General features: G+C 48.0%; 7 protein-coding genes across 7 annotated transcripts; 6 read left to right on the forward strand and 1 right to left on the reverse strand.

The window, feature by feature from the left end:
• Positions 1–177: 177 nt before the first annotated feature.
• On the forward strand, positions 178–2992 carry EV420DRAFT_1056800 (uncharacterized protein). Its single transcript, XM_060465559.1, has 2 exons — positions 178–918; positions 972–2992. Exons 1-2 carry the CDS (start codon positions 632–634, stop codon positions 2818–2820), a joined length of 2136 nt encoding a protein of 711 aa, XP_060335782.1. The 5' UTR covers positions 178–631; the 3' UTR covers positions 2821–2992.
• Positions 2993–3329: 337 nt separating this feature from the next.
• EV420DRAFT_1476073 (uncharacterized protein) lies at positions 3330–4400 on the forward strand (the record flags this gene model as incomplete). The annotated part of the gene is made up of 5 exons (XM_060469307.1): positions 3330–3366; positions 3417–3633; positions 3682–3889; positions 3943–4190; positions 4250–4400. 5 exons carry the CDS (start codon positions 3330–3332, stop codon positions 4398–4400), a joined length of 861 nt encoding a protein of 286 aa, XP_060335783.1.
• Positions 4401–5407: 1007 nt separating this feature from the next.
• EV420DRAFT_1517504 (guanine nucleotide exchange factor) lies at positions 5408–9403 on the forward strand (the record flags this gene model as incomplete). The annotated part of the gene is given in 11 exon segments (XM_060472010.1): positions 5408–5410; positions 5862–6407; positions 6525–6682; positions 6711–6753; positions 6801–7094; positions 7146–7290; positions 7310–7400; positions 7461–7785; positions 7835–8437; positions 8487–8794; positions 8845–9403. 11 exon segments carry the CDS (start codon positions 5408–5410, stop codon positions 9287–9289), a joined length of 2961 nt encoding a protein of 986 aa, XP_060335784.1. The 3' UTR covers positions 9290–9403.
• Positions 9404–9470: 67 nt separating this feature from the next.
• EV420DRAFT_1517506 (ribosomal protein S12) lies at positions 9471–10488 on the reverse strand. The gene is made up of 3 exons (XM_060472011.1): positions 10034–10488; positions 9910–9981; positions 9471–9857 (listed from the first exon to the last, which is right to left on the reverse strand). Exons 1-3 carry the CDS (start codon positions 10462–10464, stop codon positions 9836–9838), a joined length of 525 nt encoding a protein of 174 aa, XP_060335785.1. The 5' UTR covers positions 10465–10488; the 3' UTR covers positions 9471–9835.
• A 36-nt stretch (positions 10489–10524) lies between these two features.
• Positions 10525–12930, forward strand: EV420DRAFT_1517508 (uncharacterized protein). The gene is made up of 7 exons (XM_060472012.1): positions 10525–10713; positions 10765–11230; positions 11281–11442; positions 11492–11547; positions 11595–12492; positions 12547–12637; positions 12661–12930. Exons 1-7 carry the CDS (start codon positions 10587–10589, stop codon positions 12793–12795), a joined length of 1935 nt encoding a protein of 644 aa, XP_060335786.1. The 5' UTR covers positions 10525–10586; the 3' UTR covers positions 12796–12930.
• On the forward strand, positions 12899–13400 carry EV420DRAFT_1057707 (uncharacterized protein). The gene is made up of 2 exons (XM_060465561.1): positions 12899–13021; positions 13077–13400. The coding sequence occupies exons 1-2, from the start codon at positions 13008–13010 to the stop codon at positions 13363–13365; spliced, it is 303 nt and encodes a 100-aa protein (XP_060335787.1). The 5' UTR covers positions 12899–13007; the 3' UTR covers positions 13366–13400.
• On the forward strand, positions 13394–19469 carry EV420DRAFT_1618443 (P-loop containing nucleoside triphosphate hydrolase protein; the record flags this gene model as incomplete). Its single annotated transcript, XM_060475340.1, has 34 exons — positions 13394–13430; positions 13456–13647; positions 13781–13992; positions 14041–14087; positions 14141–14239; positions 14265–14280; positions 14333–14559; positions 14613–14640; positions 14695–14782; positions 14897–15032; positions 15083–15132; positions 15260–15349; positions 15406–15446; positions 15497–15680; positions 15808–15917; positions 15969–16017; positions 16067–16154; positions 16249–16423; positions 16480–16732; positions 16783–16948; positions 17012–17155; positions 17211–17272; positions 17325–17538; positions 17602–17627; positions 17679–17781; positions 17833–17981; positions 18011–18074; positions 18187–18316; positions 18364–18427; positions 18485–18507; positions 18571–18696; positions 18748–18994; positions 19115–19224; positions 19359–19469. The coding sequence occupies 34 exons, from the start codon at positions 13394–13396 to the stop codon at positions 19467–19469; spliced, it is 3861 nt and encodes a 1286-aa protein (XP_060335788.1).
• Positions 19470–19496: the final 27 nt, after the last annotated feature.

A 19496-nucleotide genomic window follows, 5' to 3' on the forward strand; every position in this document is an offset into this window, starting at 1 on the left:
TTGCGTAAGCTACAAGAAGAATCCCAGCAGTTCGGGATCTCGCAGGTGATGCATATGGTTGGTGTCGAGAGAACGATGGGATCACGGAAGCAAGGGGATATTATCTGGTGAGAAATGAAGAGGACGGAATCAGACTTGGATGATGGGAATACTGCTGTGTCAACCTTGAACAAAGGATATGACCTCGGATCCGGGCACTTCGCACCAGTTCTGTGCTACTCCGTAGCAGAGAGATGTGTTGTCGTGTTTCATATCCCGTTACCGGGCAAGTGTTTGAGATTGACACATTTGGTGAATGATTTCTGTATGCAACACGATTGAAACATAAGAGAGAAAGAGAGAAAATTAAAGTACTACGAGGCTCCTACGGCCCCTTGAGGAGGCATTTGCGGCAAATTTCAAGGTCAATGATCGGGCTGCAAAAAGAGGGTAACACATATTCCATACCGAACTTCTTTTAATTATCCCATCCGACCGAAGTAGGCCTCCCTTGTTTCTTCCAACCACCCTTTCCCATCACCACCAACCATCATTGCCATCGTTCTCGACGGCCGCCACACCAGCTTGCCGTCGTTATCAGCGGTCAGCACACTGTATTCGCTGAGTCGACCTGTCCAGTAGCCAGCACGGCATGTCTCTCAACCATGCGAGCAGCGTAGCGACACATATCCCACAGTCCCTTCCTTCCTTTGCCCAGGCCTTCAGCTCGACGTCACTGGGGAATATATCCCAGGGAAACATATCGCTGCCTCCAATCCAGACACGACCCCATTCGAGCGATCTTCGCGTCAAAACGCCGACGATGACTGTTTCACGTCCAGGAAGCGAAGAGGCGTCGTCTTCACAGAGGGTGAGTAAGAAACGCGCACGGGTCGAGGAATCGCCGCCGACACAGGGAGAAAACGAGTCGGACAATGAGTGCGTTACAGAAATACAAAGATTCTAAATACACTATGCTAATGGCCTTCCAGGACGACTCGGGTCAAAGAGGAACCTGACCAGGACATGCTCCAATCCAGTCCAGAGCCAGTCCAGCCAGACCGGCTTTTGGATATTTCTGGTGCACCGCCGCCGTCGTCTGTCCACCTCAATCCCTCAAAACGACGGCGAGTCACTGTAAGCGGAGCGCCTCAGCCTGGCGCTCTCAATACCGACGTTCGTGCGCCAGCGGAAGCAGCTGGCTCGACCCCTATATCGCCCGTTGTCATTGGCTTCAGTATGCCTAGCCAACGCGATAATCCCAATGCCGCCGAGCAGGTCCGATCCATGATCTCAGTCAAGCAAAAACAGAAAGCTCTCATCGAACAGCGCAGAGGCAGCGTCGTTGGCGTTGTCTCGCCTGGTCAATCGAGCGCTCCTGCTGCCTCCGATGACCGGTCGACGCCATCCAAGGCACCTCCGCCGTCTTCCCGACCCATTCGTCTCAGCCCTAATTCAGGGACAGGATCACGTCGTCTTACCAACACTGCAGGCGGGAGCACTCATCCCCCTAGTCCTGGTCCTATCGTTATTCCCACTCCTCAACAAATTGTACCAACCCAAGCTTCGTCATCTAGTGTTAATCCGCATTCATTACCACCACCTCCTATCAGCTTCGCGCGACGACGGGCTAATCAACTAGGCGGTCAGGGGAAGAAAAAACCGGCTGATATTGTCATCAGCCCCAGGGAGGCGTATACGAAAGAGCAATTAGCACTTTCCATTCAAAGTGCGCCACCGATACCACATGCAGGCGGGCAACAGGGTTCCTTCTATTCTGGAAGAGTTCCAATGACATTGCCCCGGTTGCCATCTGTGCTGGGCGGTGGTGAAAATGTGAAAAGGGTGGTAACTGGTAATGTTCCTCCCACCCCAACGCGACTGTCGTTGCAGCGCAATCCGTCAGGATCCGGCCAAGTTGCTCATCCTATTCCCGGAATTTCAGGAAGATCGCCGCCAAATGCTTCCGTCGCAATTTCTTCCACGCTTGTCCCCCCTACTCCCAGCTCTCTCCATCACCCTGGCTATTCAGGCGGGAAAGCCGCTTTCTTAGCACCCTTTGAGATGTTCTATGACGCGCTTAACGATTCGAAGCAGCTGAAGGCTTGGCTGGGCGAGCAGCTTCAGAAATCACAGGCCCTTGTGCAGAATCTAAATCAGCAACAAGATCGGCTTCATGAGCTCGTGGAAAGTCTTGTCGATAAGAAGATGAGCGGAATGAGAGCGGAGATGGCGGGTATGCAGCGGCGAATAGACGAACTAGAGGATGCTCTCAGGACACCCAATAGTGGTCGCCGTCCGAGCATTGAAATGCCCGGGGCCCACAGGACAAAGGAGAAACAGATGGCCAGGAATGGTATTGTACCTACCGGTCCCATGGCTCCAGAGTCATACACGTTTCCTCCAGTTGCACCCTCTGACCGAGATCGTTTGATGTCTGAGCATGACAGACGGATATCGTCTCCGGGGTGGACACACGACAGAGACAGGGATTGTCAAAGCGGACGAGAATCGGAAAACGGTTCCCCGGGGCCTTTCGGTTCCAGGCGTCTTTCGGTGTCTGCTAGCCGTCTAGATCCCATGCCGCGCGGTGATGGTCCTTCTCAACCTCGTAGCCTCAATGTACAGTCGCCTCCGACCTCGCATCGTGAAAGCACGCATCATATGTCGGGAAAGATGATCCGGCGTCCAACACTACATAGGCAGCAATCAAGTCCTCGGTTGTCTGAACGCGAGCGGCGCGCGTCCTCTCCGCCCCTACCGCTTCGTCGGGAAGATGGACGGCCAGGTATCGTCTTGCCGCCGCGGGAAGGCTCGGGGACAAGTGAACGCGACGGTTAATTACCTCATCGTAAAATAATACTCACACGTTCTCCGTACGTGTTCTTGATCGCGACTACCCCCTTCATGTTGCCTTTGGACATTGTTTGTGGACTAATTCATTTATCGGGTCGTCTCGTGCTCTCACTCTCCTTCGTTCCTATTTGTATGCATTTCTATCCTCCTTCGACGCTGTTGTGTTTTGCTTTCTATATTTTGGGTAGTATGATTATCTTGGTCGACACTTTCGTCTTATCCGTTCTGTTCGCTATAGCATTATCCTGTCGTTACAACTTACGATCATCAGCGCTCAAACCTCCCGGTGTTTTTATAATCTCAAGTCTTTTGGACTGTTACGCTCTTTATGACACTCAATCTTTTTCATTTATATGTACTTTATAGAGACTTAAAATGTACTACTTACGAGTGCCTTTGGACCACTATTGTCCGCTTTCGTATCGGTGAAATACTGGAATGCCGGATCGAGAGATTTACTTTCTGCCACGTGATCGCCGTCCTCCTTAATCGCCATGTCGCTGAAAGGGAAAGGGAAAGAAAAGGCTATAGGTATGTGCCGTCAGTACTGAAGAGGCGTATGTCGAACAAATTACACCCAGAAATTGTGGATGACTCTTCATCTGACTCGGCTTCCACCTCTGACGACGATTCAGACACGTCTAGCTCATATAGCTCGGACAGCGAACCCGTTACACAAGAATATCTCGATTCTTTGCTGGAAAAGGCCAGAAAAAATGCTTTATCTACGCCCCAGGAGCCGACAGACTCTGTGGATATCTTAGAAGGGGACGTAGTACAGCTTGACAGCGAACCCAAGTATGTCAACTTGTTCCTTCTTGGTGTCGAATTCCAATTGCTTTATAGGACATTACCGCCCCTTGATCCCGGGAACGTTCCAAAACCATATTTCGAATTCGATGAATCAAGGCATACTCGACCAACGTCCATACGCGACCCCGACATCGAACTTGCTGAGAAATCCTCATTATTATACTCCGTTCCCGTACCTCCAATACCTCCCCCGGAATTGACCAAAGATGGGAAGTTGTTGACGAAGAAGCAGCGTAAAACAGTGAGCATTATCTTTGTTTTCTATTAATGTAATGTATTTACGGTTTGGGCTAGCTAAAACAGCAGACTGCAGGACCAGGGTGGTTTGACATGCCTGCTCCAGCCGAAGCAGACCTTCCGCGGCTCTACCGTGAAGTAGAAGCGATGCGTTTGCGTAATTATCTAGACCCCAAGCGATTCTATCGTAAAGACGAAGGAGAAGGAAAGGGTATAAAAGGCCTGCCGAAGCATTTTGCCGTGAGGGCATTCCTCTCATATGTCATATGTACCGCAACATTCGCTCAATTTCTCCTTGCAGATCGGTACTATCGTTACCTGCAAACACGCCGTTTGGTGGTGGCACCTCGGAGAACCTCACAAGGGCGAACCGTAAACGGACGCTAGTGGATGAGCTGGTGGATGATGCTGAGGCGAAACGCTATGCGAAAAAGAAGTTTGAAGATTTACAGAGCGTCCGGGGTGCTCGAGGAAAGAACACCTTGCAGGCCAAGAAGCGGCGGCAAAAATGGTGATACTTTAACCTGCTCCTACCGGTTGTGGTGTGCATTCAAGTCACTTGCTCAATAAACTGTATTGGCTCTCGCCCATCACTTCTAGTGCCGTGAACGTGAACTCTAACTAAAAATCACGATCCTGACGATCTGTTTTGCCTCTCCACATATTGAAACTACGCTATTGGTAGGTGTTCCAGTATGTGTGAAAAAAAGATATTATTATCCATCGTGGAGCCACTCTGGGGCAGTGGTTTGTCTGGGAGAAGCGCTAGTGTTGAACCTGATATGTATGTTGCGCCACCAACAAATGTGGTATGTTTTTTTTCAGCTTCTCGCAAAGAAATAATACTCTCGTAAACTCACATTTGTATTCCCCAACATCTCACGTACTCCGACAGCCCGAGATTCATGACAGAGGTGGCAATATAGCTTTCAGTTCGAACAAAATCTTGTTCTGAATCTTATGTCTTGCTTGCTTGTCAATCTATCGTCGGACTGATGCTGATGCCGCTGGCGAATTGCCTTGCCTACTCCAACTTAATTGGATACGGATAGTTTACCTTACGGCGGCCTATCTAGACTCCGAGGCTACTGCTACAGGTCTGCTATCATGTCATTTTAAAACAGATTCTACGGCGTATCACTTTGGTGATCTACACAGGTGAGTCATTCCCGCACAGGACTCGTTCTAGGTATTAATCTTGTGCCGCACTGCTATGACCTGCGTATAGCTATGCTGAAAAAGCCTAGCCTAGTACATCGATAATTGATTAGTAACTTGGGGTCGATGATCATCAAAGGTTTTTGATATAGAATATGGACTCTGATCGCGTTTCTCATACTAAAGTTCAGACTTGAGCACAAAACTCGCGCCGAATAATGAAGGAAGTGATCCGTGAACAATCGTTCAATCATAATTGTGTGATACTGTGATATAGTACTTACTACGTACTGGTTGCCTCGAGACTGAGTTCAACAGATAGAGAGAAAATACGGGTCAGCCTGTTAAACTTTATTGTGACGAGATGGTACCTACCCAGGCAGGAACTGTAGGCATGGGTATAGTTCTGCCTGTCGCCAACTTGTCGAGTATGTACGAACATTGGAGAGCTTTTTAGAGGTCTGTCGGATTTTCGGTCCCGGCTCCTGAGAAAATGACGTCACCCAAGCATTTAGTCTGTCTCTGCCAAGTCTCTGTCTTCCACCGACTACATTCTCGGTCTGTGTTAGCCAAGGCCTTCCTTTTAATTGCCGTCGTCAACGGTTGTGTTCATTTTCTTATCGCTCACAAAGGCTCTTTGGTAGGTTTCCTTGTCATCTAAATACAAAGACAACCCGCTGACTACCATTTACGGTACGGTAGTCTTTGTCTTGCATTAGCATACACGTCCTAATGTTGTCGAGCATTATATATTAATGTACAAGTACTGGAGGCATTAGTGTTCTATCCTTTTCCTCTTCGCTGACATGGATTTCGAGCTTAGGCGAACCATCTCTCAGTCCACAGTAGGATCCTCCGCCTCCCAAGCCATACAGACGTCAGAAGATGTCCACGTACACCGACGCGTCTTCATTGGGCCCATGCCAGAGAAACTACTCTCTGGCGAGGCCACCACGGATCAAGACGAAGAACGAAATCTCAGTCAACTCGTGAAAAATACCGCCTACAGGTTCTTTCTTCTAGGCGGGGGAAACCCAGATGAATGGGGCGAAAGCAACGAGTCCAGCGTCCGCGAGGAGATGCTCAGTAAATGGCGCGAGAGCGAATGGGGTGCCATCTGGAATAGAAAACTTGCCGCGTCAAGCACAGTCCCGGACCAAAAATGGGTGGGTTCAAGCTTTGAGGTGGGAAGCTTTCTTGGCGTGAACGTTCTTGAATCTATGGAGGCTGTTGCGTCTGCCCGTTCTAGTCGAAAAGGCATGTCCGACGTACATCTACCATTAATACTGGAAGACGAAGCTGAACAGTTGCCATCATCGGCGTTACCTGTCGGGGATTCCACGGCGTCTGCCAACGAAACCTTTGTCACCAGCACCTATCGAACCTAAAGCCAGTACATCTTCCAGACCACCTCCCTCAGCTCCAACTTACGAGGATTCTAAAACCTTCATGACAGCTAGTACCTTCACTGCCACCATCAGCTGGAGAATGGCACCGCATCCGGCTCGTCTGATGGTGATAACCATAGTACATCTTCAGCTACTGCGCTTTTAGGACGGCCCAACGCTTCTAGGAATAGGACATCCTCGAGCAAAGCGCACACAGATGTAATTCCTAGACCTATCATCAAGATGCCTTCGTTTGTTAAAAGTGATGCCTTTGACCAGCAACAAGAGCAAAGGAAAGCAAAAGGTTCACTATGCCGAACCTGTTCTCACACTCTATCACTCCTATACCAAACTCCTCAGTCGTTCCAGACCAGGAATCCTGTTGCTCCGGAAGAAGTATTGGAGCGATGCGAGCAAGCGGTAGAGGAGACGAGTGCTGGGGCAATGGCCACAGCAGCTGCAAATGCAGATTCGGACGCTGAATGGGGTGACGTTGTTATGAGAGACAGGATGCTCGTGCGAGTCAGCTATACAGAGTCTGAATCTCTTGGACTTCAATTCGACGAGTACCAGCACCGGATGACGAGTGGCTTGCGTCATGAAGACTGGGCTGAATTCATGGTTGTTTGGAGAAGAGACTTCATTGAAGTGTATGAAGATTATGTATGTATATCCACTTTTTCATGCTTATATCGTGTCCTAATTATTATCCAGACCATTCCCGGAAAGGAGCGTCTGACAGGGCACAAACACCTTGCCTTTCTTGTTCCACTCAAATCAGGACGAACGCGACTATCATTATATTCGTTCGTTGATTTAACCTTCTGCATCACTTGCCCACCCACCCCTACCTACAACGGTACTTCAAAGTCACCGAGCGTTTTTTCACATAGCAAGGTCGGGCACTAACATCTTCGTCTTCAAACCCAAAAACAGATCAAGGGGCCAGGACTGGATGTGGCAGCTGTGGTAACTCGTGTCTCCGAACTGGGTGAATGCAAAACAAACGCGTTGACGTCTTTGTTACAGGCGCCACATCGGAGGTCAAGTCCCATCCATGATAGAGGTTCGCAACCCAACTCTGGACGCGAAAGTCAAGATTGATGTCCCAATGATCGCTACTGTGGAAGGGTATAGCAGGATGTTTACACGGAGTAATGTCATCGCCCTCTGTTTAAAATCACTTCGCGAAGTTCCTGATTGGAAAGAGCTCATTGAACAAGAGCTTGGATTGGGTAAAGTTTTAGAGCTTGCGTGGCGAATGGATACCAATTTGGATTGGGTATGGCTCGAAGACGACGTGTATGGGCAGCAAAGAGGCTGGGTTGTTCTCTGTGGGGTGGCATACAAGCAGGTAAATTCAATGCCTTCGTCGAAGTCTCAAAATCGACGCTTCCCCATAGGCCCACCTCGAACTTCGTCTTGGGGACCACTATCCCGCTCGTATTGCTAAACCCCTGAATCATAGCAGCACGGGAACAGAAGACCCTTTTTATCGTGAACCTCCCAGTATCGAAGGATACCTCTCCCGCATCAAGCCAAACACGCAGCTGAAACAGCGCGTATATATGACCACGCATGACGGGAATCTGTTTACTCTTCCAACTTCAAAAGCACATCCTCCATCACCATTTCCCCTCAGAGAGACTGAAAATTATGCTCAGAAACTGAACAGGCGCGAGGTTGAGCGAGGAACGTCGCAAATTCTGGATGCCATTGCGGTCGCTGATTTGAGGAGTATAATAGCTGTAAGACGGGCATTCCAGATTGTTCCTCCACACACCCACGTCGAGGTCGATCCATCGGGTGCTACAGATAGGCATGGGGATACAGATGCTTCGTGGATGAACGTCTGGTCCCAGCCTAGCGCAGAAGAAGGTAGCCACAGTGATGACGAGGACGAGGGAGGAGAAGATGCCGTCAGCAAAGCTTCGGACAAACCCCACCTAAGAATGAAGCGCTCGTTTGAGCTTTTTCTGAAGAACGGTCATGTTATCAGGTTTGAAGTGAGTATCAGATTGTTTCAAGAATATTCAGTTACTAACCATTGCTTAGTGTTATTCTCGCAGATTTGCGCTAGAGTGGATAAACAGATTGCGATCGCTGATCTCGTACTGGAAGTTGCGACACAGGGCAGATGCCAAGGACGAGATGGATGTTTCTGTAGCACGCAGACCACGGTTGACGCCTAGACTGCATATCTGTGATGAGGTGGAAGACATACCTCCGACGGCGCCTCCGGATCCTGCAGCGCCTTTGCCGGCGCTTACCTCCTTGTACAACTGGTGCGTTCTGGAAGGGTGCAAGACCATCATAAGGGGCGGTAAGATTCATCTGCGGTGGGGACTAAGTGGGCAATTCAAGTTGGCTGTTCTTTTCAATCCAGGTCCTGTCTATTCTTACATTGATACAGGCTCGCCCAAATGATCCTCATCTCCGGAAATCTCTGCTTGTTTCGCATCAAACCGCATTCGGCTCTGCATAATGCTAAGCAAAAGAAGATCCCTCTGTCGGATGCATACATATGTTCGGGATATTTTGCGGCCCTAGCACTCCCTCAAGGTCAATACGATCCGGATTCAAACAGTGTCCCACGGCATTATCAGGACGGTTTGGAAACCGATGACCCGGAAGAGGATACGCTATTCACGATCTGGTATCGGCCCCAGAGCGATGCGGATACGGTTCCCTCTTTGTCGGCGAAACACAAACTAGTTGTTTTTCGGACACGAAACAAATTGGAGCGTGATACCTGGTGTTGGGCTTTGAACACAGAAATCGAGAGGATTTCTAGGGCGCAGAAGGATAAAGAGGCGAAACTAAGGGATACTGGACAATTGACGAGATTATGTTTATAACTTTTCAGATACCTTTTCTTGATGGACACTTGCGGAAACCGGAATCATCACATACCACGTACTTGTAGCTAATATCCTGGGCAATAATTATAACAATGCATTATCACGAGTTCTCATAACGTTTTTCGGGAAGGGTCGCTTCTAGCATGTTGCAGAAAAGTGAACACAATTTCAGAGAGCTCGGGTAGCTGATAGTATATAATTCCGATAACGGTTCAAGGACCTTAATGTCTGCAGGAGGATTCGACCTGGTGGGCAAGTAAAAATTGCTGTCTGTGTTTGAAAGCAGCGATACGGATGACCAAGGAACACAATAATCAGGACTTCCGCTTCAGCAATAAGAATAAGAACTGGAAGATGCACTAGAGACTTCCTCTAGATGTCTCTCGATGCAAAACGAACGCGCTGCTGGGTACGAAGGAACAGTCAAAAAATTCGCGGTGAACTGGAATAACCTTCTGGAGTGTCACGAAAAGTAATTCATTCTGAACAATGATTGTAACAAATGCATTACAACTTTTCAAGGTCATCTCGACAAGGATAAGATTACTTTTTGGGTTTCTTGGCCCTAAGAAGGATAACATGAGCAAGACATCAAACAGAATAGCAGCCAGACATACCCATATCTACTTCTCGCTGTCATACGACCCGGTACACCAGCAAAGTCCAACGCGCCACGGACGACCTTGTATCTGGGAGCAGACTCGATATAAGGAAAGCAACGCCAACGAAACAGACACTCACTTGACACCAGGAAGATCCTTCGAACGCCCACCACGAACCAAAACGACACTATGCTCCTGCAAGTTGTGTCCCTCTCCTTGGATGTACGCCTGCAGCGAGTTCCCGTTGGTCAGCTTCACACGAGCAACCTTCCGCTTAGCAGAGTTGGGTTTCTTGGGCTTTGCAATGATAATCTGAGTACAAACGCCCTTTTTCTGCGGGGAGGTGTCTAAAAGAGGGGATTTTGAAAGCTGGGTGCGTCGGACGGGTCGCTTTTTCCGCTTCATTGCTTGATTCATTGTAGCGGCGGCTGGTGGTGACGCGTGGAAAGAGCGGTATTGTTGGAGAAGGAGGAGAGCACTGGGCTGGATATGCCGTTGTGGTACAGTCCTAGAGAGCGCCGTAGCGCATAGCCTGGTATTGAGCGCGAATGCGCGCAATAACGAGGTCATGGTTAGGGAGACGGCGATATTTGGTGCTGGCTTCCAGACCAAACAGCAGAATCACGAATTCGTAATTTCTTTTTGAGTTTCCCGCGTTCAGTCACCCAGTAAACTGTACTTCGCGTCTCAAGATGGGTAAAAAACGGGGAACAAAACCTGGACCATCTTCCCGGAAACCCAAGGCCTTGAACCGCGCGGATGGTAAATTGAAGAAATGGGACAAACTTTCGGATATACTCATGGATGAAGAGGACCAATGTGAGGCGCCATTCAATGTTCTGTGTTTTTTAAATGCTTATATTTGTCAAGTTCATGCATCCAGAGATAGAATTCTCATTGCCGGTGATGAAGGAGAGGATGAGGATGGCTACGACGATGAAGTTTTCGCTCTGAACAGAGTGTCAGACGAAGACGAAGATGAATACGGAATGGATGTTGACGAAGACATGGATGATGATGGTATGGACTACGAGGAACAACCTAGCCCCAAAAACGCCGTCAAGTCAAAGAAAAAGAAAGCCAAAGGCAAGGGCAAAGCGGCCTCTTCTGAATCTGAAGAATCCTCCGAGTCCGAAGAGGAAGAGTCGTGGGGAAGATCAAAATCAGCATACTACTCTTCTAATGCTGCCCAGTTGGAATCCGATGATGAAGAAGGAAACGAACTGGAAGAGCAGGAGGCCAGGCGTCTACAGGCCAAGATGCGCCAGGACATGACTGACGATGACTTTGGGCTAAATGACCCCATAGACTTGACGATAGATGTAGAGAGTAATGAGTGCGTCCTTTTTTCTATCTCCGTCGTCCTCATTCCCACGCGGCTTCTAGCGCACTGGCTGAACCACGACCCCCAGCGGTACAGCAACTGCCTTCAGACAATGCTTCACTCATTCGGCACTTTGAGCGCACAGACCCGGAAAGTCTTGCGCTTGGTCGAGACTGGACAGATACGGCGGAAACCCTTGTAAAAACTAAAGAGAAGATTACCCGGTGAGGAAGATCCCTTAATACGCGTTCGGTATGTTGATCTTGAAACTAGTACCGAAAGTGAGGCGCCCGACGCGTTGAGTCTTGGAATGATGCATCTCTATTATCGTAAGAGCGTCTATTTGCCACCTCCATCTTTTCTGACTCCAAGACAGAGACACTTTTGACCTACGCCAGCACACTCGCTTTCTACATCCACCTACGAGCAAAGGAAAAATACGCTCGACACCCGGAATTACTCAAGACCCATCCCATTATGTCACGGCTATTGACGTTGAAGCAATCCCTCCTCACGCTTGAAGACCTTGACTTCGGCAACTCCGACTTGGGTAGCAACGAAAGTGACTTTGACTTAGATGGCTTGGACCGTGATGAGATGCGAGATGCCGAAAAGTTATGGGATGACGATCGGCAACCTCAGTTCCAAGCCGAGCTCGCAGAACTCTTGAGGGAAGGCAATATAAATTATCCTCCTGTACAGGTCAAGCAGCTCCAAGCGCCAGCTTTGTCGTCAGAAAACGGATCTCGTCCTAAGAAGAAGCGGAAAACGACGAAATCTGCACCTCTTCAAGACGATGGCGAACCCGTATTTGATCTCGTCGAGCCTGAGTTTACTCCATCTCAGAGCTCTTCTTCAAAACCGCACGTCGATGTAGCTGATGCATTTGGCGAAGTGACTTCTTTGCAACACGTAGACGCCGCTGACAAGAGTGCGCGTAGGAAGAGCTTGCGGTTCCACACCTCCAAGATTGAAAGCACTAGTTCGCGGAGGAAGGGTGCGAGAAACAGCACGGTTGGAGGTGATGACGATATTCCTTATCGTGAGCGTAAGAAGGAGAAGGGAAAGCGGACCGTTGAGGAGGCTCAAGCGAGACTTGCGAAGCAAGGCGGGGAGGATTTGGATGACATCGATCCAGAACTCACGCATGCTAAAGATATGGACGTTGACGATGCAGAAGTAGAGGACGCCGACGGTTACTATGAGCTAGTAAAGAAAAAGGCCCAAGACAAAAAGGAGAAGAGGAAAGCCGAGCACGAGGCCAGAACGGCTCGGTACGCAGTTCTTTTATTATGTCGAATCCATATTATTGATTTATCTTTCTTCAGCGTCGACTACGATGATGAAGATGCGACTGGGCCACGGTCACTCACGCGTGCCATTCTTAAAAATAAGGGTCTTACACCTCACCGTCCCAAAGTGTGCGCAACCCACGAGTCAAGAAGCGGCAAAAGTTCGACAAGGCGAAAAAGAAAATCGCGTCCCAAAAGGCTGTCTACAAAGGTGGTGATTCTGGTCGGTATGAAGGCGAGAGGTCTGGTATATCGAAGGTTGTCAAATCAGTACGTTTGAGTTGAGGACATATATGTACGCACCTATAGAGTATCTTAGCCATTCTCTTCTGCGCAATCAGCCATGCTCTGGTGTTTGGTTTATTATCGTCACGGTCTTTCAGGCGGCGCCCAGTCTGGACTAATCACCTGCTCAGCTTTACCGGTGTCCGCATCGACACATGCTGTACGTGGCTTGACCTTACTTGGTAACGTTCCTCGTTCAGGGCTCGAGTTAGATGTGCAGCCACAAGTATGTCCTGTCCTTGCACTGACAACGACCGAGTTCAGGCTGACCACGTTTTTAGCATTTGGGCCGACACGAGTCTAGCCCCTTTCTATGGCACAGTTGCTTCCGCGGCCGTGTTTACTGTCCAGACAGCATACCTGGATGCCAGGAAGAATGACGCAAAGCGCACGGACCGCGTCGCTACGCGTCATCCGTTGGTTTCTTTCTGGTTGATACTGAGAGTAATCGGATGCGTGGCATTACTGATATTGACAATACTCTCGCCTTCCTTGAAGAATGGAAGTTACGTTCGATATGAAGCCTGGATTGTCCAGGCCTTGACAGCATGCATAACCAGTGTAAAGTGATGTCTTAATCGATTTGACGCGTTCTAACATGGAGCTGTTAGGCATATGCTACCGCTCTGGCTGCTGTTAGTTTGTCTCGTCACAGAATAGCTACCCAGCACCTTAATGCAGTTCTACTTGTATTACTGTTGACTTACGGCTATCGTGATGTATACCCTCTAGCGACCTTCACTCGAATTCCCCAAGATCTCCACGAAGGTTGGCTTCTGTGGGCAAAGATTGCACTTCTCATAATCGTGGGACTTGTCGTTCCACTGCTGACATCCCTCAGAGTATATTCCAGTAGATGATGAGGTGCGAATCCTTGCAATATTTTGGACTCGGCTGACATGACCTATCAATAGGATCCAGCACTTGACCTGAACCCTGAGCAGACGGCCCCCTTGTTCTTGCTGTCTCCTGTTCGCTTACTTAGATCCTCTGGTGTATCTGGCCTACCGTGACCCTGCATCTGTTCCTGAAAAGCTTCCCCCTTTGGCCTATACTCTTTCGTCCAAAGTGCAAGTCAGGAATGCCTTCCCATTTCTAGACCCTTTCTCTGGCGACCGAGATTATAGTCTCCTCCATGGTCTCTTGAAGTACCACCAAAGGACTGCTGTTCAGTTGACGCTGCTTCAGGTCGTTAAGGTATATCCAATGGTTGTTTTCCAAAAACCTTCTCTTAAAACCCTGTAGACGCTTCTCACATTTGTGGCACCCATTGGTATCAACCGCCTCCTACAGTAAGCTTTATTATTGTTTCAAAAATACAACAAGTTGGAATAAAACGCCGCAGCTATTTGGAAACCGGAGGGGATGGCGCGGTTATCCGTCCGTGGGTTTGGATTTCGTGGCTTTTTATGGGCCCTTTCCTCCGGTCTTTAATGATGGAGTGGTTTATGCACAAGGCCGTATGAAAGTTTCTTCTTTTCCGTTGTCCTTATGCTGAGAGACCCCGGGCTAGACCAGTACAATGGCCTGTACGCAGGGAATCCTCACGCAACTCATATTCAAGCATGCTCTTCGTATCCGACTCGATCTGGAGAGTCAGAAAACGGCCAAGTCAAACATCATAGGCAGGATCAATACGTTGGCGACAGCCGATGTGGGGAGTATTACCGAGCCGTCTTTACCGATGTATCTATACGAGGTTTTGTGGGCTCCCATCAACCTGCTCTTAACCATCGGATTTCTATATAGTATTTTGGATCGGAGGTAGGGCATACATATAAATCACTGTCTCAACTTATCTACTCACATGCATCTAGTGCGCTGGTAGGACTTGTTATAATGCTCGTAAGGCCCCTTCCGTTGTGTTGTCCTTCAGTCATTAATGCTTATTCATGACAGATATGTATTCCTGTACCAGGTTACCTGTCACGGATGATGCGAGATGTTCAGAGGAAGAGGATGAAAAAGGTATTTACTCAATTTTATGGTCTTCCCGTGGTGTTCATATTGTCAAGATGGATGCCCGCGTGCAGAAAGTCACCGAAGGTATGTTCAATTATCTTTCCCGCGGAGAGTGGACGATCCTAATCATCTGTTTCAGCTATGCCGATGTTGAGGATGATCAAATTGTTTGGCTGGGAACCCAAAATGAAAGATCAGATTGACGAAAGAAGGGTTGACGAGTTAACATACGTTCGATGGAACAAAATTCTGGTCTTGCTGACTGCCCATGTGAAGTTAGCTCGCGTCACTTTTGGGAAGACTGTGTTTCTCATGCCTTTAAAAGCTTTCTAATCCCACTTCTTACAATGATTGCAACCTACGCAACATTCGTGCGTCTAGCAGATCATTATTCATATCATAGGGCTAACTTGGTCTCTAGACACTTATCATGCACAAACAACTTACAGGTGCGTTCAAAAGTCCGATTCGTTTGACAGCTTACTGAAAATCGACATTTCAGCCGCTATAGTATTCTCTTCAATTACAGTGTTCGAAATTCTGCGACAAAAGTTCCGTCTAGTCGTCAACGGCATCCCGCCCATAGTACAAGGTACTACGTTCTGACAAATACTACATGGAAAAACTGAATTTGTGCGCCCCATTTAGCCAAGGTGTCCCTGGATCGAGTAAACAGATTTCTCCGCCGTGTAAGGGGACGTATCACTGTTGGCTTATGCATCATACTGAGACTTGGTAGACCGAACTCTTGGATACATTCTCCACAAACAACGTCGCCGTCAATGCCGCTCATGATAAGTTAGGCTTTAGGAACGCTGAATTTGTCTGGTCGAGTGAAAGTAGACGCGACTTCAAGCTGCGAATAGAGGGCAACCTGTTCTTCGACACTGGCATTAACATCATCGTCGGCCCTACAGGAGTTGGTATGCATTCTTATAGCCTCAATACTCGTCATTCACCAGTCTTTCAGGGAAAACTTCACTTCTTCTCGCGTTATTAGGTATCTATTCATTGCTTTGTGCTTTCATCTAAACAACTGAAATACGTCAGGGGAAATGCATTTCGTTACGCCGGGTCCTGATTCATGGTTCCATTTACCTCGTGAAAATGGCGTGGCGTATGCTGCTCAGGAGTCCTGGGTTCAAAGTGATTCCATTAGGGTGAATAATGAAACGAAGCATTCTCCGCGGCGTCTAATCCATCCCTCGTAGAAAAACATCCTTTTCGGGTCGCCCTATGAGGAAGACCGCTATAATAAAGGTATCGTTGACACTTCAGTTACAATGTGTTGATTTAACGTACCCACTAGTTCTTGATCAATGTGCATTACTACCTGATCTTGCTCTCTTTGAGGCCGGAGACAGAACGGAAGTTGGAGAAAAAGGTTTGACGTTAAGGTAACCCTGATTTTTTTTGCATCGTCGGTCGTTATATTGATTCTCCGAGCTATAGTGGTGGACAAAAGGTTGGTTCCTTTTTGTTACTAGCCAGGGTAAAACTCGATTTTGTACAGGCACGGGTTACGCTTGCAAGGGCAGTCTATTCTCGAGCCAAGGTTTTACTCTTGGACGACGTACTTGCTGCACTGGACGTTCATACAGCGAAGTGGATTGTTAATCGATGCCTGAATGGCGACTTAGTTGCCGGAAGGACCGTTCTCCTCGCTGTAAGTATTCATCAAGCTAGTAATATTTACTACGACGTTTGACGTTGAATTTTCAGACACATAACCTTGCTCTGACACGTCCGCTGGCTCAATCGGTCACTCTGATCAAATTGGATGGATCTATTTTGCATGGATCAGTGGACAATGTTCTGGGTGTAAATCCCACGTTAGACGCTGAAATATCGGAGGAAGAGGCTCTAGAAAGTTCGAAACAAGACGCAGATGATACCCAACTCAATATTGCCGAACCTTCAGGAAAGCTGAGCACGACAGAAGAAATCGAAGAAGGTCATGTACAATGGGCAGCCTGTAAGCAACACGTTGACATCTCATCCATTCTGTGGCTGATCCAAATGTAGTCAAGCTTTTCCTGGGAAATCTGAGCGGACATGTCGTGGCTTTCTGGCTGACGTTGATCGGATCTATTGCGCTGAATGCAGGCGTTGCAGCATTCCAGTCCTGGTTCTTAGGCTATTGGTCCACTCAATATCAACTGCGTGATCCATCTGACGTGCCAGCGTCGTTGTGAGTGTGCTAGTGGAAGGCCTTCTTATTGTGACAAACATGCTAATGAACTTCGGTGCCTAGCTACCTGACCGTATACGCGCTCCTTTCCTTATTGTGCATATTTTGTTACTCGGCCGGATATACGATCTTTACTTTCGGCTCTCTAAGAGCAGGAAGACTCATACATCAGTCTCTAATTGAGTCTGTTCTTGGTACAACATTACGGTACGTTTCAAGGGCCTTTCTATTTCTGAATCTTCCCAACGGATCCCTTTTCTAGATGGCTGGATACAACACCGACAGCACGCGTAATTGCACGTACAACTGTGGACATAAAGGCTGGTAAGCGCAAGGACATCCATTCTGCCTTTGGCAGACTAATAAATTCAGACAGTCGACAACAGCGTCCCTTTCGCAATTTACCGCTTAACGGAGTTAAATTTACAGCTCATCATTCAATTTGGATCTATCATTTTCTTCAGCCCTGCTTTTTTCTTTCCGGGCGTTGTGATGACATGTCTTGGTGGCGTGTTCGGACAGTTGTACATGAAGGCCCAGTTACCGGTTAAGCGATGCAATGCGAATGCGAAATCCCCACTCCTTGGCCAGTGCGTTCTGATGACATAGCATCCACTAGTACCATACCAGGGCACTGATATCGTATTCTGCAGCTTCGGCGCGGCTATTTCGGGACTCGGTGAGCGCCCATAGTGTCCCTCTGATGGCTGAACTCTTATATTGCTTCTAGTCTCAATCAGAGCATACGGCGCTCAAGAAAGTTATTTTCAAGAGTCCATGCGTCGTATCGATGCCTATGTTAGATCGACGACCACTTTCTACGATCTCCATAGGTACGCTTTCATCGTTTTGGGTTCCACGTAATTCAATTGAACTACAATTAGATGGATAGCTATACGAACAGATGCGTTGGCAGGGATGTTCACGTCGTCTCTGGCTATTTATCTGGTTTATGGCAGAGGGTCTAGCATGAGCGCGGCTAACACGGGTTTTTCACTTGCCACAGCTGGTAAAGCACCCTCAACGATTGAAGGTCTGTTCAGTGTCTGACTTGTTCTGCAGTTTCATTCAGCTCGATGATTCTCGTATGGGTGAGGATATTCAATGCGGTGGAATTGCATGGCAAGTACAATCGTGTATTATCGTTTCCTCGTATGTTCAACGTTTCCTACAGGAAACAGGTATGTCACCCACTGATATCCGATACGGTATTCACGAATCAACGGCCAATCCATCAGCCTGGAACGGATTCTCCGTTATATCAGAACGGAGCAAGAGCCTAAAGCTTCTGCAATAGGCGTCCCTCCGGCGTATTGGCCAAGCAGTGGGAATCTACGTGTCGAGAACCTATCTGCAATGTATACGCTTGTGAGAATGTCCTGCTATGTTGTTTCTGACACCTCATAATGTCACAGGATGGTCCCAAAGTTCTACACAACTTGTCGTTTGAGATAAAATCAGGTGAACGTGTTGGAATAGGTCCGTACACATTTACTACATCTCGTTTTGTAGCACGTATACTTATCTTGCTTTCAGTGGGACGTACAGGTTCCGGAAAGGTAAGTAGTTCGTCGTCAGATTACTAAAGGCGCTCCCGCTGAGAAAGTGGTTTCTGTTAAAAGAGCTCACTGACCCTCTCTCTTCTGCGATGTATTCCGACGGTGGGGGAGGTGTACTACGATGATCTCCCAACCAGTAAAATGAATCTTGATGCGTTACGATCCAGCATCACAATCATCCCTCAGATGGTGCGTCAATCCCTTTTTCAGATACAAAAGAGATTTCATCCCTTCTCTTAGCCCGAGTTACTTAGCGGCACACTGCGTTACAATCTCGACCCGTTCTCCCAGCATGATGATTCAACCTTGAACGACGCATTGCGCTCAGCTGGTCTTTTTTCTTTGCAAGAAGAAAATGACGAGAACAAGATCAATTTGGATACTAATATCTCTAGCGGAGGAGGCAACCTATCGGTGGGCCAACGTCAAATGTTAGCTTTGGCGAGAGCCATTGTTAGAAGGAGCAAGTTGCTCATATTGGATGAAGGTACGTATATTATAGCACCACCTTTCCCAGGCTTACATATACTGTCCTAGCCACTTCTGCGATAGGTAAATCTAACATGGAAACATCGTTAGTTGTCACTGTTTTCACAACACCACATAGACTACAAGACCGACGCGATAATTCAGAAAACGCTCAGAGAAGAGCTGAAGGATATCACGCTAATCACGGTCGCCCATCGCCTCCAGACTATCATGGACTTTGACAAGATCGTGAGCTTTCTTGTATTTCGTTGTGTATAAGACATGGTTCTGAATCGGATATACATAGATGGTACTTGATGAAGGTCGCATCGTGAGGGTCTCGCTTTTTCTTTCATGATAGCAGTACTGAGAAATCCAAACAGGTTGAATTCGATACACCGCGAGTGCTCCTAAATTCAGAGAAGGGATGGTTTCGTAGGCTTGTAGATAAGAGCTTGGACCGTAGTGCTTTATACGCTGCTGCCGGCGCTTAGCATGAACTATGTACTTGGTTATAAAAA

This window comes from Desarmillaria tabescens (assembly GCF_030435595.1).
Source record: "Desarmillaria tabescens strain CCBAS 213 chromosome Unknown EV420scaffold_6, whole genome shotgun sequence".
NCBI classification, from domain to species: domain Eukaryota; kingdom Fungi; phylum Basidiomycota; class Agaricomycetes; order Agaricales; family Physalacriaceae; genus Desarmillaria; species Desarmillaria tabescens.

What these genes read in the sequence shown, in the direction of transcription:
- EV420DRAFT_1056800 (XM_060465559.1), top strand. Translation starts at nt 632, where the DNA reads ATGTCTCTCAACCATGCGAGCAGCGTAGCGACACATATCCCACAGTCC. An exon ending in GAAAACGAGTCGGACAATGA is followed by an intron (nt 919 to 971) that starts GTGCGTTACAGA and finishes ATGGCCTTCCAG; the next exon opens with GACGACTCGGGTCAAAGAGG.
- EV420DRAFT_1517506 (XM_060472011.1), bottom strand. Translation starts at nt 10,464, where the DNA reads ATGACCTCGTTATTGCGCGCATTCGCGCTCAATACCAGGCTATGCGCT. An exon ending in AAGGATCTTCCTGGTGTCAA is followed by an intron (nt 9,982 to 10,033) that starts GTGAGTGTCTGT and finishes GTCTGCTCCCAG; the next exon opens with ATACAAGGTCGTCCGTGGCG. An exon ending in ACAGCGAGAAGTAGATATGG is followed by an intron (nt 9,858 to 9,909) that starts GTATGTCTGGCT and finishes TATCCTTCTTAG; the next exon opens with GGCCAAGAAACCCAAAAAGT.
- EV420DRAFT_1517508 (XM_060472012.1), top strand. Translation starts at nt 10,587, where the DNA reads ATGGGTAAAAAACGGGGAACAAAACCTGGACCATCTTCCCGGAAACCC. An exon ending in AATGATGCATCTCTATTATC is followed by an intron (nt 11,548 to 11,594) that starts GTAAGAGCGTCT and finishes ACTCCAAGACAG; the next exon opens with AGACACTTTTGACCTACGCC. An exon ending in CACGAGGCCAGAACGGCTCG is followed by an intron (nt 12,493 to 12,546) that starts GTACGCAGTTCT and finishes ATCTTTCTTCAG; the next exon opens with CGTCGACTACGATGATGAAG.